Genomic DNA, 19264 nt, shown 5'->3' with positions numbered 1-19264 from the left:
GAGCTGCAGCTTATGTCCAAAGTGGTCCGAATCCTGAATACCGACACGAGGGGGAAAACAAACTCCCCTCTAAGACAATCATTGGTACAGCTGATTAGCTGTCTTGAGTCAAATATCTAGAAAAAGCGAATCTAAGTGAGACTATCCTACTATGCTCATCACCAATGAGAACCATCAACACGGCTGGCTAGCTACTATATGATTCATGTGAGAATAGTTGTGAAACGTTTCAACAGTGTCTTTTTCTCTCTCTCTCTCTCTCCCCCCCCCCTCTCCATGTCAATGTGTACAAGCCGCCATATTTTGTCAGTCCACTAGGGACCTTTCTTTCATGTAAAGGGTGTATGTTTATTCTGTGTTATTATTTAGTTAGCTAGTAAATAATTAAACCAATGTGTGTAGTACTGAATCATAAGGCTGGGGTTTCTGCAGATCAAAGGTTACGACTGTTCAGAATGATGATATGAGGTAATGATTAATCAGATGACTGTTCAGAATGATGATATGAGGTAAATGATTAATCAGATGACTGTTTATCGATGAAATAGATATATCTTCTAGAGTTTAATTCTGGAGATGGTGATTCTTTAAACAACCTCTTCCGTGGTGCCCCAAAAATCCTAATGAATTAGTTGTTATATGATTCATTTAAAATATGTTTAATTGTTACCCTATTTAGTTGATTAAATAAATAACAGTAATCAGATTAATGAATGTAAAGTCACATCAATAAAGCACTTTGAATTGAATTTAAAGAGGTAGAGAGTGAGGGGTAGTGTGAGTGAGTGAGAGCAAGAGTAAGAGAGAGAGAGGAATGTAATCAGAAACAGAACCAACCTGGAGCCATCACCTTGGTCTTTCTGCCCTTCAGCAGTTTCTGCACCCGCCGCAGCTGCAGGTGGTTGTCATGGCTGCGGGCGTTGTCCTGGATACGCTGGGATACCTCAGAGACCAGCTTCACCGACCCTAAAGTATCATGGGTAGACAAATGAGGGTTAGGTGCCAGAATGGATTACTGAAACACCCCGGACTACCCCCCTAAGTAGCTACAGTGCCTTCAGAAAGTATTCATACCCCTTGACCTATTCCACATTGTGTTGTGTTATAGTCTGAATTCAATATAGATAGTATGGCCACCCATCTACACACAACACCCAATGACGACAAAGTGAAAACATGTTTTTAGATATTGTTGCAAATGTATTGAAAATGAAATACAGAAATCTAAAGTACATAAGTATTCACACTCCTCAGTCAATACTTTGTAGAAGTACCTTTGGCAAAGACTACAGCTGTGTCTTTCTGGGTAAGTTCCACCTGAATTCAGTTACACCTGGATTGCCAATAATTGTTTTTATTTTATTCTTCAAGCTCTGTTGTTGATCATTGCTAGACCATATTCAGGTCTTGCCGTAGATTTTCAAGTAGATTTAAGTCAAAACTAACTCGACCACTCAGGAATATTCACTGTTTTCTACTCCAGTGTAGATTTGGCCTTGTGTTTTATGGTTATTGTCCTGCTGAAAGGAGAATTCATCTCCCAGTGTCTGGTGGAAAGCAGACTGAACCAGGTTTAAGGTTTTCACAGTGCTTAGGTCTATTCTGTTTCTTTTTTTAATCATGAAAAACTCCCATTCCTTAACGATTACAACGTTTGAAAAATATGGAGAGTGAGTGGTACTCAATAATGTGTTGCACAGGATTTACCCCCAAACATAACATTTTATATTCAGGACATTCATCCTGTCTGGGTCCGTTTACCTATTCATCCTGTCTGGGTCCGTCTACCCACTGAGCCTGTCTGGGTCCGTCTACCCACTGGCCCTGTCTGGGTCCGTCTACCCACTGGCCCTGTCTGGGTCCGTCTACCCACTGGCCCTGTCTGGGTCCGTCTACCCACTGAGCCTGTCTGGGTCCGTCTACCCACTGAGCCTGTCTGGGTCCGTCTACCCACTGGCCCTGTCTGGGTCCGTCTACCCACTGGCCCTGTCTGGGTCCGTCTACCCACTGGCCCTGTCTGGGTCCGTCTACCCACTGGCCCTGTCTGGGTCTGTCTACCCACTGGCCCTGTCTGGGTCCGTCTACCCACTGGCCCTGTCTGGGTCTGTCTACCTATTCAGTATGTGTAGTATGTTCTCTATATGTAACCAGACAACACATGGTGTAGTATGTTCTCTACATGTAACCAGACAACACATGGTGTAGTATGTTCTCTACATGTAACCAGACAACAACACATGGTGTAGTATGTTCTCTACATGTAACCAGACAACAACACATGGTGTAGTATGTTCTCTACATGTAACCAGACAACAACACATGGTGTAGTATGTTCTCTACATGTAACCAGACAACAACACATGGTGTAGTATGTTCTCTACATGTAACCAGACAACAACACATGGTGTAGTATGTTCTCTACATGTAACCAGACAACAACACATGGTGTAGTATGTTCTCTACATGTAACCAGACAACAACACATGGTGTAGTATGTTCTCTACATGTAACCAGACAACAACACATGGTGTAGTATGTTCTCTACATGTAACCAGACAACAACACATGGTGTAGTATGTTCTCTACATGTAACCAGACAACAACACATGGTGCAGTATGTTCTCTACATGTAACCAGACAACAACACATGGTGCAGTATGTTCTCTACATGTAACCAGACAACAACACATGGTGCAGTATGTTCTCTACATGTAACCAGACAACAACACATGGTGTAGTATGTTCTCTACATGTAACCAGACAACAACACATGGTGTAGTATGTTCTCTACATGTAACCAGACAACAACACATGGTGCAGTATGTTCTCTACATGTAACCAGACAACAACACATGGTGCAGTATGTTCTCTACATGTAACCAGACAACACATGGTGCAGTATGTTCTCTACATGTAACCAGACAACAACACATGGTGTAGTATGTTCTCTACATGTAACCAGACAACAACACATGGTGTAGTATGTTCTCTACATGTAACCAGACAACAACACATGGTGTAGTATGTTCTCTACATGTAACCAGACAACAACACATGGTGTAGTATGTTCTCTACATGTATCCAGACAACAACACATGGTGTAGTATGTTCTCTACATGTAACCAGACAACAACACATGGTGTAGTATGTTCTCTACATGTAACCAGACAACAACACATGGTGTAGTATGTTCTCTACATGTAACCAGACAACAACACATGGTGTAGTATGTTCTCTACATGTAACCAGACAACAACACATGGTGTAGTATGTTCTCTACATGTAACCAGACAACAACACATGGTGTAGTATGTTCTCTACATGTAACCAGACAACAACACATGGTGTAGTATGTTCTCTACATGTAACCAGACAACAACACATGGTGTAGTATGTTCTCTACATGTAACCAGACAACAACACATGGTGTAGTATGTTCTCTACATGTAACCAGACAACAACACATGGTGTAGTATGTTCTCTACATGTAACCAGACAACAACACATGGTGTAGTATGTTCTCTACATGTAACCAGACAACAACACATGGTGTAGTATGTTCTCTACATGTAACCAGACAACAACACATGGTGCAGTATGTTCTCTACATGTAACCAGACAACAACACATGGTGTAGTATGTTCTCTACATGTAACCAGACAACAACACATGGTGTATTATGTTCTCTACATGTAACCAGACAACAACACATGGTGTAGTATGTTCTCTACATGTAACCAGACAACACACCGCTTCCATCCAGTCAGAGTGACTAGTGACTCTTATGATGAAGGGTTTGTTTGAGTCCAAGGCCTCATTCACACACACACAGCTGTGTTTGATTGCATCATCACCCCCTGTTGAGAGCTGACCAGGGGTGCACAAATTAAAACGTGAAAACACTCCTGATTGGCTTAGATCTGCCAACTGCAAGGGTGTGTAGCCAGCCACATAGAGTGCTTCTGGTCTGTGCTGCGGGCTGGTGGGCACACACACACACACACACACACACACACACACACACACACACACACACACACACACACACACACACACACACACACACACACACACACACACACACACACACACACACACACACACACACACACACACACACACACACACACACGAGGTTGGGCCCTCAGCAGTCACAGTCTAACTGTGTGAAAGACAGGACACCTCTCCTCTCCTTATGAAGTCTCGTTTGGTTAAACAAGCCACTCTCCTTATTGACCTTAACAGGACACCTCTCCTCTCCTTATTGACCTTAACAGGACACCTCTCCTCTCCTCTCCTTACTGACCTTAACAGGACACCTCTCCTCTCCTTATTGACCTTAACAGGACACCTCTCCTCTCCTTACTGACCTTAACAGGACACCTCTCCTCTCCTTACTGACCTTAACAGGACACCTCTCCTCTCCTTACTGGCCTTAACAGGACACCTCTCCTCTCCTTACTGACCTTAACAGGACACCTCTCCTCTCCTTATTGACCTTAACAGGACACATCTCCTCTCCTTACTGACCTTAACAGGACACCTCTCCTCTCCTTACTGACCTTAACAGGACACCACTCCTCTCCTTATTGACCTTAACAGAACACCTCTCCTCTCCTCATTGACCTTAACAGGACACCTCTCCTCTCCTTATTGACCTTAACAGGACACCTCTCCTCTCCTCTCCTTACTGACCTTAACAGGACACCTCTCCTCTCCTCTCCTTACTGACCTTAACAGGACACCTCTCCTCTCCTTACTGACCTTAACAGGACACCACTCCTCTCCTTACTGACCTTAACAGGACACCTCTCCTCTCCTTACTGACCTTAACAGGACACCTCTCCTCTCCAACAAGCTCTGTGAGAAACTGAACCCGAAACAAAGCAGGCCAATCAACTAGATTCAGCCGCGGGTCATTTGCTTACATTTGTATATGATCACATACAGGGCCATCATAAACCCCCAAAATCTGAGGGGGGGTCACAAAGTACGTGTGGATGGCTGGTGGGCAGTTTGGAGGGGGAGACAAGGTATGTGTGGATGGCTGGTGGGCGGTTTGGAGGGGGGAGACAAGGTACGTGTGGATGGCTGGTGGGCGGTTTGCAGGGGGGCGGTCCTGAAGTTGAAGAATTTTGTATTTTTCACCTGAAAAAGCCGTTTCCTGCAATCTAGAGCCGTAATCATTATGCCTAATTCTACGTGACGGATTCTGTCAAAATGTAACACGTTTCAAGTTAAACTGTAGTTTGTTGTTTGTATCCTGTGTAGTGAAGGATTACCGTGAGTATGAATGGAGTTTAGACCATGAAACTGTGTGATCATTTATAAACCATGACCTTAAATCAGATAAGAGGAAATGGCCTGGGATCAGAGAGCAGGGTCAGGCCCAGAACAGAACATGGACGAGGTGTGATTCTGACATCTGGCTAAACAAAGAGACAGGACCATGGACATTCCACAGGGGAACCAGAGGGAAACTCATTGGGATCATAGACTGTATAGCTGGGGGAGGTGATGCCTACAAGGGAAGAGTACAAGATGTGTCGTTGAGCTTTCTTAATGCATGTACTCAGCTGACTGTATCCTTGGTATTCGACACTTGAAACTTCTGAGCTTTTGGTCTCAATAACGTACCTCTTGTGCTGTCTTTAGCCTCCTGACTGGTGTTTTCTGTGGAAGAAACTAAATATGCTTCTCTGCTAAAATCTGGGTAAAAGACTGAAAAGAACGTGACTCTTATTCAGTACATTTAGTAATTGCTTGATTTTCTGAGGTCTATCAACCTTGTTAGACTGTTTTAACTTGATCGATAGCCTGAAATGGCTTCTCGGTAGCTAGTTACGAGGTTGGGAACCTATGTAGGCTAGCTAATAGGTGGCTAGTAGTATTACAGAGAAACAGGACAAATCTGACTGGCACTGTCCCCTGTTCCCCATATAGGCATGGCAACTCTGATCATCTATCTATCTCTGTATTATAAATGGGAATACCTTGGAACAAAACTGATTTGCTGGTGGTTTTTTTACAGTATTTTATGTCCCAATAAAAATACATTTAGGGGCCAAAATAAATTCACCCGCGGGCCAAATTCGGGCAGCGGGCTGCCAGTTGGGGAACTCTGAACTACACAGTATGCAAGGTAAATCTATCTAACCTATTATAGCGACGTAGTGACATCCCAGTGAATAGTGTTATCCCAGTGAATAGTGACGTAGTGACATCCCAGTTAATAGCGACATCCCAGTTAATAGCGACATCCCAGTTAATAGTGACATCCCAGTTAATAGTGACATCCCAGTTAATAGTGACATCCCAGTTAATAGTGGCATCCCAGTTAATAGTGACATCCCAGTTAATAGTGATGTCCCAGTTAATAGTGGCATCCCAGTTAATAGTGGCATCCCAGTTAATAGTGACATCCCAGTTAATAGTGATGTCCCAGTTAATAGTGGCATCCCAGTTAATAGTGACATCCCAGTTAATAGTGACATCCCAGTTAATAGTGACATCCCATTTAATAGTGACATCCCAGTTAATAGCGACATCCCAGTTAATAGCGACATCCCAGTTAATAGTGACATCCCAGTGAATAGTGATGTAGTGACGTCCCAGTTAACAGTGACGTAGTGACATCCCAGTTAATAGCGACATCCCAGTTAATAGTGACATCCCAGTTAATAGTGACATCCCAGTTAATAGTGATGTAGTGACATCCCAGTTAATGACATCCCAGTTAATAGTGACGTAGTGACATCCCAGTTAATAGTGACATCCCAGTTAATAGTGATGTAGTGACATCCCAGTTAATAGTGACATCCCAGTTAATAGTGATGTAGTGACATCCCAGTTAATAGTGATGTAGTGACATCCCAGTTAATAGTGACATCCCAGTTAATAGTGACATCCCAGTTAATAGCGACATCCCAGTTAATAGCGACATCCCAGTTAATAGTGACATCCCAGTTAATAGTGACATCCCAGTTAATAGCGACATCCCAGTTAATAGCGACATCCCAGTTAATAGCGACATCCCAGTTAATAGCGACATCCCAGTTAATAGCGACATCCCAGTTAATAGTGACGTAGTGACATCCCAGTTAATAGTGACGTAGTGACATCCCAGTTAATAGTGACATCCCAGTTAATAGTGACGTAGTGACATCCCAGTTAACAGTGACATCCCAGTTAATAGTGATGTAGTGACATCACAGTTAATAGTGATGTAGCGACATCACAGTTAATAGTGATGTAGCGACATCCCAGTTAATAGTGACATCCCAGTTAATAGTGACATCCCAGTTAATAGTGACATCCCAGTTAATAGTGATGTAGTGACATCACAGTTAATAGTGATGTAGCAACATCCCAGTTAATAGTGACATCCCAGTTAATAGTGACATCCCAGTTAACAGTGACATCCCAGTTAACAGTGATGTAGTGACATCCCAGTTAATAGTGATGTAGTGACATCCCAGTTAATAGTGACATCCCAGTTAATAGTGATGTAGTGACATCCCAGTTAATAGTGACATCCCAGTTAATAGTGACATCCCAGTTAATAGTGACATCCCAGTTAATAGTGACATCCCAGTTAATAGTGACATCCCAGTTAATAGTGACATCTCAGTTAATAGTGACATCCCAGTTAATAGTGACGTAGTGACATCCCAGTTAATAGTGACATCCCAGTTAATAGTGATGTAGTGACATCCCAGTTAATAGTGACATCCCAGTTAATAGCGACATCCCAGTTAATAGTGATGTAGTGACATCCCAGTTAATAGTGACATCCCAGTTAATAGTGATGTAGTGACATCCCAGTTAATAGTGACGTAGTGACATCCCAGTTAATAGTGACGTAGTGACATCCCAGTTAATAGTGACATCCCAGTTAATAGTGATGTAGTGACATCCCAGTTAATAGTGACATCCCAGTTAATAGTGATGTAGTGACATCCCAGTTAATAGTGACGTAGTGACATCCCAGTTAATAGTGATGTAGTGACATCCCAGTTAAGTGACATCCCAGTTAATAGTGATGTAGTGACATCCCAGTTAATAGTGACATCCCAGTTAATAGTAACATCCCAGTTAATAGTGACATCCCAGTTAATAGTGATGTAGTGACATCCCAGTTAATAGCGACATCCCAGTTAATAGTGACATCCCAGTTAGTGACATCCCAGTTAATAGTGATGTAGTGACATCCCAGTTAATAGTGATGTAGTGACATCCCAGTTAATAGTGACATCCCAGTTAAGTGACATCCCAGTTAATAGTGATGTAGTGACATCCCAGTTAATAGTGATGTAGTGACATCCCAGTTAATAGTGACATCCCAGTTAATAGCGACATCCCAGTTAATAGTGAATAGTGACATCCCAGTTAATAGCGACATCCCAGTTAATAATTAGTGCAGTAGATGTTTACATCCTTATCACATACAAAATAACATCTAACAAACAGACATATGGAGTCTAACTTTAAACCCAACCTTCTGCCTCTTGTTTTGAAAGTAGCGTTGCAACAACAGTCAGTCTACTACCTGAACGGCATCCTAATCCCTACGTAGTGCACTACATTTGACTGGGGGGGGGGGCTCTGGTCTAAAGTAGTGCATTTGGGACGTAACCCAGTGTATGAACACGACGATGCTCGAGCCTCGAGGCGGTCTGCGTCTTTTTCCCCCCTCTACGATAGATGAAATAATCCCGTCCTAATTGGGACGCTTATCTTCACAACAAATAACAACGTTACGAAACCAAAAAGACCAAACAAAGCCATGTATCTGTGGGTTGGGAGAGAGGCTGTTATGGTTTCTGAATCATCTTCATTACATTTGGCTTTATTGCCTTTTTTAATAAAAACAACAATTTGGTAATTACAGTGCTGTTGCCTCAGATCAGTTCAGTTGTGGGTACGTCCCAGCTGGCACCATATTCCCTACATAGTACACTTCTTATGACCAGGGTCATAGGTATACCATTTCAGACGCAGCACAGCCTTCACATTAATAATACAAACATAAACCCAATACTCATTCTGAGAACACTCTTCCACTACATTATTTTGTTGTTGAACACGTCACTTATTTCATTTATCAATTATGTTGAAATAGTACGCAGTTAAAGGGTGCTTCGTGAAGTTAACTTCTTCATATTTTGACAGGGTTGGAGTGTTTTTAAGGAGGTGCGTTGTGTTGAGTGGTTTGTGGTGGGTTGGTGGTTCACGGGGAGCATATTAAGAGTGCAGTGTGAGGTCACACACACACACACACACACAGAGTGGCTGAGGAAAACTCTTGAAGTATGGCAATTACAACAATTGTAGCCAACGCTGTTGATTCCACACAGAGAAAGACAAACAAGACAACAAGACAAACAAAACAACAAGAGGAGCATTAAAACAACAAGCCTCCTGAGTCTTCTCTCAACTCGTTAGTTTGATAATCAGATACAATGTGATCCGTCTGGGGCCATTTCTAAATAATTCCCTTTACAATACAACCAGGATAACGAACTAAACTGAGATTTCACTTTTCTCATAAAAAGATGAAGAGTTTAGAAAAGCAGCGCTAATGAGGGAGAGGGGAGGAAGAGGATGGAGGAGCGGAGAGAGGAGAGAGGGGAGGAAGAGGAGAGGAAGAGGAGACAGGGGAGGAAGAGGATGGAGGAGCGGAGAGAGGAGAGAGGGGAGGAAGAGGAGACAGGGGAGGAAGAGGAGAGAGGGGAGGAAGAGGAGAGGGGAGAGGGAGGGAGAGGAGAGAAAGAGGGATGGAGGAGAGGGAGAGGGGAGAGGGAGGGAGAGGAGACAGGGGAGGGAGAGGAGACAGGGGAGGGAGAGGAGAGGAAGAGGAGAGAGGGGAGGGGAGGAAGAGGAGGAAGAGGAGAGAGGGGAGGAAGAAGGGAGAGGAAGAGGAGAGGGGAGGAAGAGGAGAGGAAGAGGAGAGGGGAGGAAGAGGGGAGGAAGAGGAGAGGGGAGGAAGAGGGGAGGAAGAGGAGAGAGGGGAGGAAGAGGAGAGGGGAGAGGGAGGGAGAGGAGAGAAAGAGGGATGGAGGAGAGGGAGAGGGGAGAGGGAGGGAGAGGAGACAGGGGAGGGAGAGGAGAGGAAGAGGAGAGAGGGGAGGGGAGGGGAGGAAGAGGAGGAAGAGGAGAGAGGGGAGGAAGAAGGGAGAGGAAGAGGAGAGGAAGAGGAGAGGAAGAGGAGAGGGGAGGAAGAGGGGAGGAAGAGGAGAGAGGGGAGGAAGAGGAGAGAGGAAGAGGAGAGAGGAAGGGGAGAGAGGAAGGGGAGGAAGAGGAGAGAGGAAGGGGAGAGAGGAAGGGGAGGAAGAGGAGAGAGGAAGAGGAGAGAGGAAGGGGAGGAAGAGGAGAGAGGAAGAGGAGAGGGGAGAGGGATGGAGGAGAGGAGAGGGGAGAGGGGAAGAAGAGGAGAGGGGAGGAGAGAGAGGAGAGGGGAGGAGAGAGAGGAGAGGGGAGGAGAGAGAGGCGAGGGGAAGGGGAGGAGAGGGGTAGAGGGGAAGGGGAGGAGAGGGGAGAGGGGAAGAAGAGGAGAGGGGAGGGGGGAAGAAGAGGAGAGGGGAGGGGGGAAGAAGAGGAGAGGGGAGGGGAGGGGGGAAGAAGAGGAGAGGGGGAAGAAGAGGAGAGGGGAGGAGAGGGGAGGAGAGAGGGACAGAGGAGAGGGGAGGAGAGAGGGACGGAGGAGAGGAAGAGGATGGAGGAAGAGGGGAGAGGGATGGAGGAAGAGGGGAGAGGGATGGAGGAGAGGAGAGAGGGAAGGCAGAGGATGGAGGAGAGGAGAGAGGGAAGGCAGAGGATGGAGGAGAGGACAGGGGAGGCAGAGGATGGAGGAGAGGACAGGGGAGGCAGAGGATGGAGGAGAGGACGGTGGAGGAAGAGGGGAGAGGAGAGGGGAGAGGAGAGGGGAGGAAGAGGGGAGAGGAGAGGGGAGGGAGAGGGGGAGAAGAGGAGAAGGGAGGAGAGAGGGGAGGAGGGGAGAGGACAGGGTAGGAAGAGGGGAGAGGAGAGGGTAGGAAGAGGGGAGAGGAGAGGGGAGGGAGAGGAGAGGAAGAGGAGAGAGGAGAGGGGAGAGGAAAGGGGAGGGGAGGAAGAGGAGAGGGGAGAGGGAGGAAGAGGGGCGGAGGAGGGATGGAAGAGAAGAGGGATGGAGGAGAGGAGAGAATGTTGGAGGAAAGGAAAGAGATCATTCAGAGATGTACCTTCATCTTACCAGTGAGCGGCTGTTTTAATTTGTAAGCAAAAGCAGCATGCAGCCAATGAAGATTTTAATTGATGCCCATAAATAATTCCTTGTGTACATTTGCGCTTAAGTGGGATTTGCTGTTATTTGACGATTGGAATTAGTCATTATCGGGGTGGTGTACTTCTCTCTGTTGATGTTGGAGATCAGATGAAGATTTGATTTATTAATATATCGCTCCGCTTAATATCCTCAGATCTGGTCCCCATTAATTAAGTTAAAATCCACATTGAGAATTTAGACGAACGTTGAGCATTGCCACAGTGCTTTCATCCTATCCTCACAGAACAGCCTGTACTGGGCCCGCTGCAACCTCCTCCTAGTCTGTACTGAGCCCGCTGCTATCTCCTCCCAGTCTGTACTGGGCCCGCTGCAACCTCCTCCCAGCCTGTACTGGGCCCGCTGCCATCTCCTCCCAGCCTGTACTGGGCCCGCTGCCATCTCCTCCCAGCCTGTACTGGGCCCGCTGCCATCTCCTCCCAGCCTGTACTGGGCCCGCTGCCATCTCCTCCCAGCCTGTACTGGGCCCGCTGCCATCTCCTCCCAGCCTGTACTGGGCCCGCTGCCATCTCCTCCCAGCCTGTACTGGGCCCGCTGTCATCTCCTCCCAGCATGTACTGGGCCCGCTGCCATCTCCTCCCAGCCTGTACTGATCCCACTGCTATCTCATCCCAGCCTGTACTGGGCCCACTGCTAAACCTGACAAACTAAGAACGGTGAAGAACATCAAACTACTGTGACAGCAACATCAACCTGCTCTTCACACGATGTGCTACTGAGTCTGCATCCCAAATGGCACCCTATGGGTGGTTCCAAAGCTACCCACAGACCACGCGCACACCAATCCCAAGTAGTATGTAGCTATGGCTTGGAGTATTGTTTCTTCGTCCTATGTAATGCACACACCAATCCCACCCCAACATTGACTATAGGCGGCAGGTAGCCTAGTGGTTAGAGCATTGGACTAGTAACCGAAAGGTTGCAAGATCGAATCCCCGAGCAGACAAGGTAAAAATCTGTCGTTCTGTCCCTGAACAAGGCAGTTAACCTACTGTTCCTAGGCCGTCATTGTAAATAAGAATTTGTTCTTAACTGACTTGCCTAGTTAAATAAAGGTTCAATAAAAAAAATGGAGTATCAGTTCTCTGTCTGTCAAGTAGTATGGAGCTGTGGCTTGGAGTATTGTTTCTTCATCCTATGTAATGCATTCCCAGTGAATTTAGTTTTTTTCCCCCTCCTGTTCAGATAAATTAGTCAAGTTATGTTCCCATCCTACATCCTAATATTAACAGGTTCTGACCACTAGATGGTGCTGTCCCAAGTCATAAAAAAAATAAAAACAGTATATACACTTTTGGACGATTCTGACATGAAGCATAAAAATGCTAATACAGGTACCATTGACTTGCATTGGATTTGTGCAACAAATGCTTCTTTTTTAAATGTATTACCTGGAACAGCACCATCTAAAATGGTCAGAACCTGGTAATATCAGGATGTATTGGCCTCATGCAGCGCGACACATCTCCTTCGCATAGAGTTGATCAGGCTGTTGATTGTGGCCTGTTGGAATGTTGTCCCACTCCTCTTCAATGGCTGTGCGAAGTTACTGGATATTGGCGGGAACTGGAACACGCTGTCGTACACGTCGATCCAGAGCATCCCAAACATGCTCAATATGGGTGACATGTCTGGTGAGTACGCAGGCCATGGAAGAACTGGGACATTTTCAGCTTCCAGGAATTGTGTACAGATCCTTGTGACATGGGGCCGTGCATTATCATGCTGAAACATGAGGTGATGGAGAAGGACGATTGGCACGACAAGGGGCCTCAGGATCTCGTCACGGTATCTCAGAGCATTCAAATTGCCATCAATAAAATGCAATTGTGTTTGTTGTCCATAGCTTATGCCTGCCCATACCATAACCCCACCGCCACCATTGGTGGGCACTTTGTTCACAATGTTGACATCAGCAAACCGCTCGCCCACACGTGGTCTGTGGTTGTGAAAAAAAAAGACATTGGAGGTGGCTTATGGTAGAGAAATTACATTTCTGTGATCATTATTTTTCAGCTTGTGAAACATGGGACCAAAACTTTACATGTTGTGTTTATATTTTTGTTCAGTGTACGACCCCCCCATAAAATAAAAATGGCCAATTTGGGTGCAATCGATTAGCTTCAAATGTATAGTTCAATAAATAAATGTTGCAGCAACGTTAAATATGATGTGTTTTGTAACTACAGGAATGATTTCAGAACCATCTGAGATGGTGGGAGTGATGGCATGGAACGACCCGACCCCTACGTAGTGTACTACCCTTAACCACGGCCCATTGGGCTCTCTGCAAAAGTAGTGCACCACCCGTAACCCCGGCCCATTGGGCTCTCTGCAAAAGTAGTGCACTACCCTTAACAACGACCCATAGGGCTCTCTGCAAAAGTAGTGCACTACCCTTAACAACGACCCGACCCCTACGTAGTGCACTACCCTTAACCACGGCCCATAGGGCCCTCAGCAAAAGTAGTGCACCACCCTTAACCACGGGCCATTGGGCTCTCTGCAAAAGTAGTGCACCACCCGTAACCCCGGCCCATTGGGCTCTCTGCAAAAGTAGTGCACTACCCTTAACAACGACCCGACCCCTACGTAGTGCACTACCCTTAACCACGGCCCATAGGGCCCTCAGCAAAAGTAGTGCACTATCCTTAACCCCGGCCCATTGGGCTCTCTGCAAAAGTAGTGCACTACCCTTAACCACGGCCCATAGGGCCCTCAGCAAAAGTAGTGCACTACCCTTAACCACGGCCCATAGGGTTCTCTGCAAAAGTAGTGCACTATAAATTGGATAGGGTGCCATTTGGGACGCATCCCAAAGTCTTCAGCGTTGAGACAGATCTCTTGACTACGAAAGACTATACACGATGCTGAGGTTAATCCATCGATACTGTATTTACCTTGAAGAATCGCAGCGGCTGAGTCCCAAATGACAGACACCTTATTCCCTATATGGTGATAGGGCCCTGGTCAAAAGTAGTGCACTAAATAGGTAAATAGGATGTCATTTGGGATGCAGTAACAGTGATTATTGAGCGAGTTGAGCAGTGCGTGCAGCAGGGAGAGGAGAGACACTTACTTGAAAGCTGTTGGAACTCTGGGTAGTCTGGACTAGTGTTCTCTGACAGATCCCGCAAGAAATGCTTGTACCTGACAACAGAGAAGACACACAGATAAACAAGGTCAATGTGAACTCGGTACACTTCTAAATCTAAAACAGGAAAACAACCACAAATCACAGAAAGTTTAGAGTAAGCAGATCGGACAGGGCTTTGTCATTTTGATACAGTACTATTCAAGCAGCCAGACAGTAGGGTGTGTGCGTGTGTGTGTGTGTGTTCAGAGAAGACATTGTCAAAATGCTCTTTGACAACTTCCTCCTAACAACCAAGACCCTTCCTGTCAGTGTAAATAGTCAAATCAGACACCAACTATTCTACTGTGGAGTTGTCTGGTTTAGTTTAATAACACCATTACAGGACTAGTTAGATGTCTGGTTTAGTTTAATAACACCATGACAGGACTAGTTAGATGTCTGGTTTAGTTTAATAACACCATTACAGGACTAGTTAGATGTCTGGTTTAGTTTAATAACACCATTACAGGACTAGTTAGATGTCTGGTTTAGTTTAATAACACCATTACAGGACTAGTTAGATGTCTGGTTTAGTTTAATAACACCATTACAGGACTAGTTAGATGTCTGGTTTAGTTTAATAACACCATTACAGGACTAGTTAGATGTCTGGTTTAGTTTAATAACACCATGACAGGACTAGTTAGATGTCTGGTTTAGTTTAATAACACCATTACAGGACTAGTTAGATGTCTGGTTTAGTTTAATAACACCATTACAGGACTAGTTAGATGTCTGGTTTAGTTTAATAACACCATTACAGGACTAGTTAGATGTCTGGTTTAGTTTAATAACACCATTACAGGACTAGTTAGATGTCTGGTTTAGTTTAATAACACCATTACAGGACTAGTTAGATGTCTGGTTTAGTTTAATAACACCATGACAGGACTAGTTAGATGTCTGGTTTAGTTTAATAACACCATTACAGGACTAGTTAGATGTCTGGTTTAGTTTAATAACACCAATTACAGGACTAGTTAGATGTCTGGTTTAGTTTAATAACACGCATTACAGGACTAGTTAGATGTCTGGTTTAGTTTAATAACACCATTACAGGACTAGTTAGATGTCTGGTTTAGTATAATTACTGCTGGAGGGCTTTACAGACTATTACAGCAGACTACACACCACTGGAGGGCTTTACAGACTATTACAGTAGACTACACACCGCTGGAGGGCTTTACAGACTATTACAGTAGACTACACACCGCTGGAGGGCTTTACAGACTATAACAGTAGACTACACACCGCTGGAGGGCTTTACAGACTATTACAGTAGACTACCCACCGCTGGAGGGCTTACAGACTATTACAGTACACTACACACCGCTGGAGGGCTTTACAGACTATTACAGTAGACTACACACCACTGGAGGGCTTTACAGACTATTACAGTAGACTACACACCGCTGGAGGGCTTACAGACTATTACAGTAGACTACACACCACTGGAGGGCAATATAGACTATTTAATTCCCTTCATATGAACACTGTCAGCAACAATCACGCATGTCAGTTCAGTGCACACAGCGTAACAGAGAAAATAAAATATTTCAGTTATTTGAGAATTGTCTGTATTAGGCTGTCATCTCCAAACCAGCCCCCCCACCCCCAAACTCTCCAGAATCCATTAGACGGAAATCTGTCGCAGTGACGGAGAACTTTAACACCTGGAGGAGAGATGGAGAACGAAAGGAGAGGAAAGAGGGAAATAAAGAGAGAGCAGGAGGGAGAGAGGGGAAAGAGAGGAGGAGAGGAAAGAGAGGGGAAAGAGAGGAGAGGGGGAAAGAGAGAGGAAAGAGAGAGGGAGGAAAGAGAGAGGGAGAGGAGGAAAGAGAGAGGGAGGAAAGAGAGAGGGAGAGGGAGGAAAGAGAGGAAAGAGAGAGGGAAAGGAGGAAAGAGGGGAAAGAGAGAGGGAAAGAAAGAGAGGGGGAGAGGGGGGAAAGAAAGAGAGGGGAGAGGGAGAAAGAAAGAGAGGGGAGAGGGGAGAGAGAGAGGGAGAAAGAGAGAGAGAGGGAGAAAGAGAGAGAGAGAGGGAGAGAGAGAGGGAGAAAGAGATAGAGAAGGGAGAGAGATAGAGAAGGGGAGAGAGATAGAGAAGGGAGAGAGAGAGGGAGAGAGAGAGAGAGGGGGAGAGTGATAGAGGGAGAGAGATAGAGGGAGAGAGAGAGAGAGAGAGAGGGAGAGAGATAGAGAGAGGGAGAGAGATAGAGGGAGAGAGATAGAGAGGGAGAGAGATAGAGAGAGAGAGGGAGAGAGATAGAGGGAGAGAGATAGAGAGGGAGAGAGATAGAGAGAGAGAGAGAGAGAGATAGAGAGAGAGGGAGAGAGAGAGAGAGAGAGAGAGAGAGAGAGAGAGAGAGAGGAGAGAGAGAGAGAGGGAGAGAGATAGAGAGAGAGAGGAGAGAGAGAGAGAGAGAGGGGAGAGAGATAGAGAGAGAGGAGAGAGAGAGATAGAGAGAGAGAGAGAGAGAGAGAGAGAGAGAGAGAGAGAGAGAGAGAGAGGGAGAGAGATAGAGAGGGAGAGAGAGAGAGGGAGAGAGAGAGAGAGAGAGAGAGAGAGAGAGAGAGAGAGAGAGAGAGAGAGAGAGAGGGAGAGAGATAGAGGGAGAGAGAGATAGAGGGAGAGAGAGATAGAGAGAGAGAGAGAGAGAGATAGAGAGAGAGGGAGAGAGAGATGAGGGAGAGAGAGTAGAGAGGAGAGAGAGATAGAGAGAGGGGAGAGAGATAGAGAGAAGAGGGAGAGAGATAGAGAGGGGGAGAGAGATAGAGAGGAGAGAGATAGAGGGAGAGAGAGAGAGAGAGAGAGAGAGAGAGAGAGAGGGAGAGAGATAGAGAGGGAGAGAGAGAGAGAGAGAGAGAGAGAGAGAGAGAGAGGGAGAGAGATAGAGAGGGGAGAGAGATAGAGAGAGGGAGAGAGATAGAGAGAGAGAGAGAGAGAGGGAGAGAGAGAGAGAGAGAGAGGGAGAGAGAGAGAGAGAGGGAGAGAGAGAGAGAGAGAGAGGGAGAGAGATAGAGAGAGGGAGAGAGATAGAGTAACAGGGTTACGTAAGGGGGGCAGTAAACAGAGAGGAACCCCACCAAGTAGTCACAGCTCAAAGGACTATCATGTTCATCCTAATAACGTCAAAACGGTCAGATAGTAGAACAGCAGCGCTGCCGGCTTGTCGCCTTCTCAGAAAAACAACAAGTCGTCAAAGAAAGAAGATTCCCCATTTAAAAAAGTACAGAATAAGTGCATTTTGATCAATTTGTGATACATTAGAGTAACCTATCCCCTTCTAAAAGGTCTGGAGACCTGACGGCAGCTTTCCAACAGCAGAAATCTTTACCCTGGCGTTTGGAGAGGGACAATGGGACCTTGGAAGTGCATTGACAATTTACATTGATTTCCACTGTCTCCCCCTACTCTCTCCCGCTACTCTCCTCCCTACTCTCCCCCTACTCTCCTCCCCGTCTCCCCCCTACTCTCCTCCCCGTCTCCCTCCTCCCCGTCTCCCCCCCACCTCTCCCCCCATACTCTACTCCCCGTCTCCCCCCATACTCTCCTCCCCACTTCTCCCCCCATACTCTCCTCCCCACACTCTCCTCCCAGTCTCCCCCCATACTCTCCTCCCCGTCTCCCCCCATACTCTCCTCCCCGTCTCCCTCCTCCCCGTTCTCCCCCCCACTCTCCCCCCATACTCTCCTCCCCGTCTCCCCCCATACTCTCCTCCCCACTCTCCCCCCATACTCTCCTCCCCACACTCTCCTCCCCGTCTCCCCCCATACTCTCCTCCCCGTCTCCCTCTACTCTCCCCCCCACTCTCCCCCCCGTCTCCCCCTACTCTCCCCCCCTGTCTCCCCCTACTCTCCTCCTCGTCTCCCCCCTACTCTCCTCCCCGTCTCCCCCCCTACTCTCCTCCCCCCTACTCTCCTCCCCCTCTCTGTGTTGTCTGGTCTTGATTTTAAGAGACACAGGTGCCAGAGAGGCCATTAGCCATGCAAGCAGACTGACTGCCATATTCCACTCCAGAAGTCAGCCATTAGCCATGCTAGCAGACTGGACTGCCATATTCCACTCCAGAAGTCAGCCATTAGCCATGCTAGCAGACTGACTGCCATATTCCACTCCAGAAGTCAGCCATTAGCCATGCTAGCAGACTGACTGCCATAATCCACTCCAGAAGTCAGCCATTAGCCATGCTAGCAGACTGACTGCCATACTCCACTCCAGAAGTCAGCCATTAGCCATGCTAGCAGACTGACTGCCATATTCCACTGCAGAAGTCAGCCATTAGCCATGCTAGCAGACTGACTGCCATATTCCACTCCAGAAGTCAGCCATTAGCCATGCTAGCAGACTGACTGCCATACTCCACTCCAGAAGTCAGCCATTAGCCATGCTAGCAGACTGACTGCCATACTCCACTCCAGAAGTCAGCCATTAGCCATGCTAGCAGACTGACTGCCATATTCCACTCCAGAAGTCAGCCATTAGCCATGCTAGCAGACTGACTGCCATAGTCCACTCCAGAAGTCAGCCATTAGCCATGCTAGCAGACTGACTGCCATAGTCCACTCCAGAAGTCAGCCATTAGCCATGCTAGCAGACTGACTGCCATATTCCACTGCAGAAGTCAGCCATTAGCCATGCTAGCAGACTGACTGCCATATTCCACTCCAGAAGTCAGCCATTAGCCATGCTAGCAGACTGACTGCCATACTCCACTCCAGAAGTCAGCCATTAGCCATGCTAGCAGACTGACTGCCATACTCCACTCCAGAAGTCAGCCATTAGCCATGCTAGCAGACTGACTGCGATA

General features: G+C 46.4%; 1 protein-coding gene across 7 annotated transcripts in view; it reads right to left on the bottom strand.

Moving 5' to 3' along the window:
• The window catches only part of LOC123728277 (rho guanine nucleotide exchange factor 39-like), a 110203-nt gene that overhangs the window by 42814 nt on the left and 48125 nt on the right, over nucleotides 1–19264 (bottom strand). For all 7 annotated transcript variants that reach the window (XR_014381247.1, XR_014381251.1, XR_014381249.1 and 4 more), the window contains exons 6-7: nucleotides 14400–14470; nucleotides 838–966 (exon numbers count right to left, since the gene is read on the bottom strand). Coding sequence is in view for 1 of the 7 variants with exons in the window: in XM_082964296.1 (XP_082820422.1) it covers nucleotides 838–966; nucleotides 14400–14470 (200 nt within the window). In the remaining 6 variants the exon portion in view is untranslated. The remainder of the gene's footprint in view (nucleotides 1–837; nucleotides 967–14399; nucleotides 14471–19264) is intronic.

Source organism: Salmo salar, chromosome 17, assembly GCF_965601325.2.
Source record: "Salmo salar chromosome 17, fSalSal1, whole genome shotgun sequence".
Classification (NCBI taxonomy): domain Eukaryota; kingdom Metazoa; phylum Chordata; class Actinopteri; order Salmoniformes; family Salmonidae; genus Salmo; species Salmo salar.
Note: the sequence above shows the minus strand (reverse complement) of the source record. Positions and strands in the feature narration are given on the sequence as shown.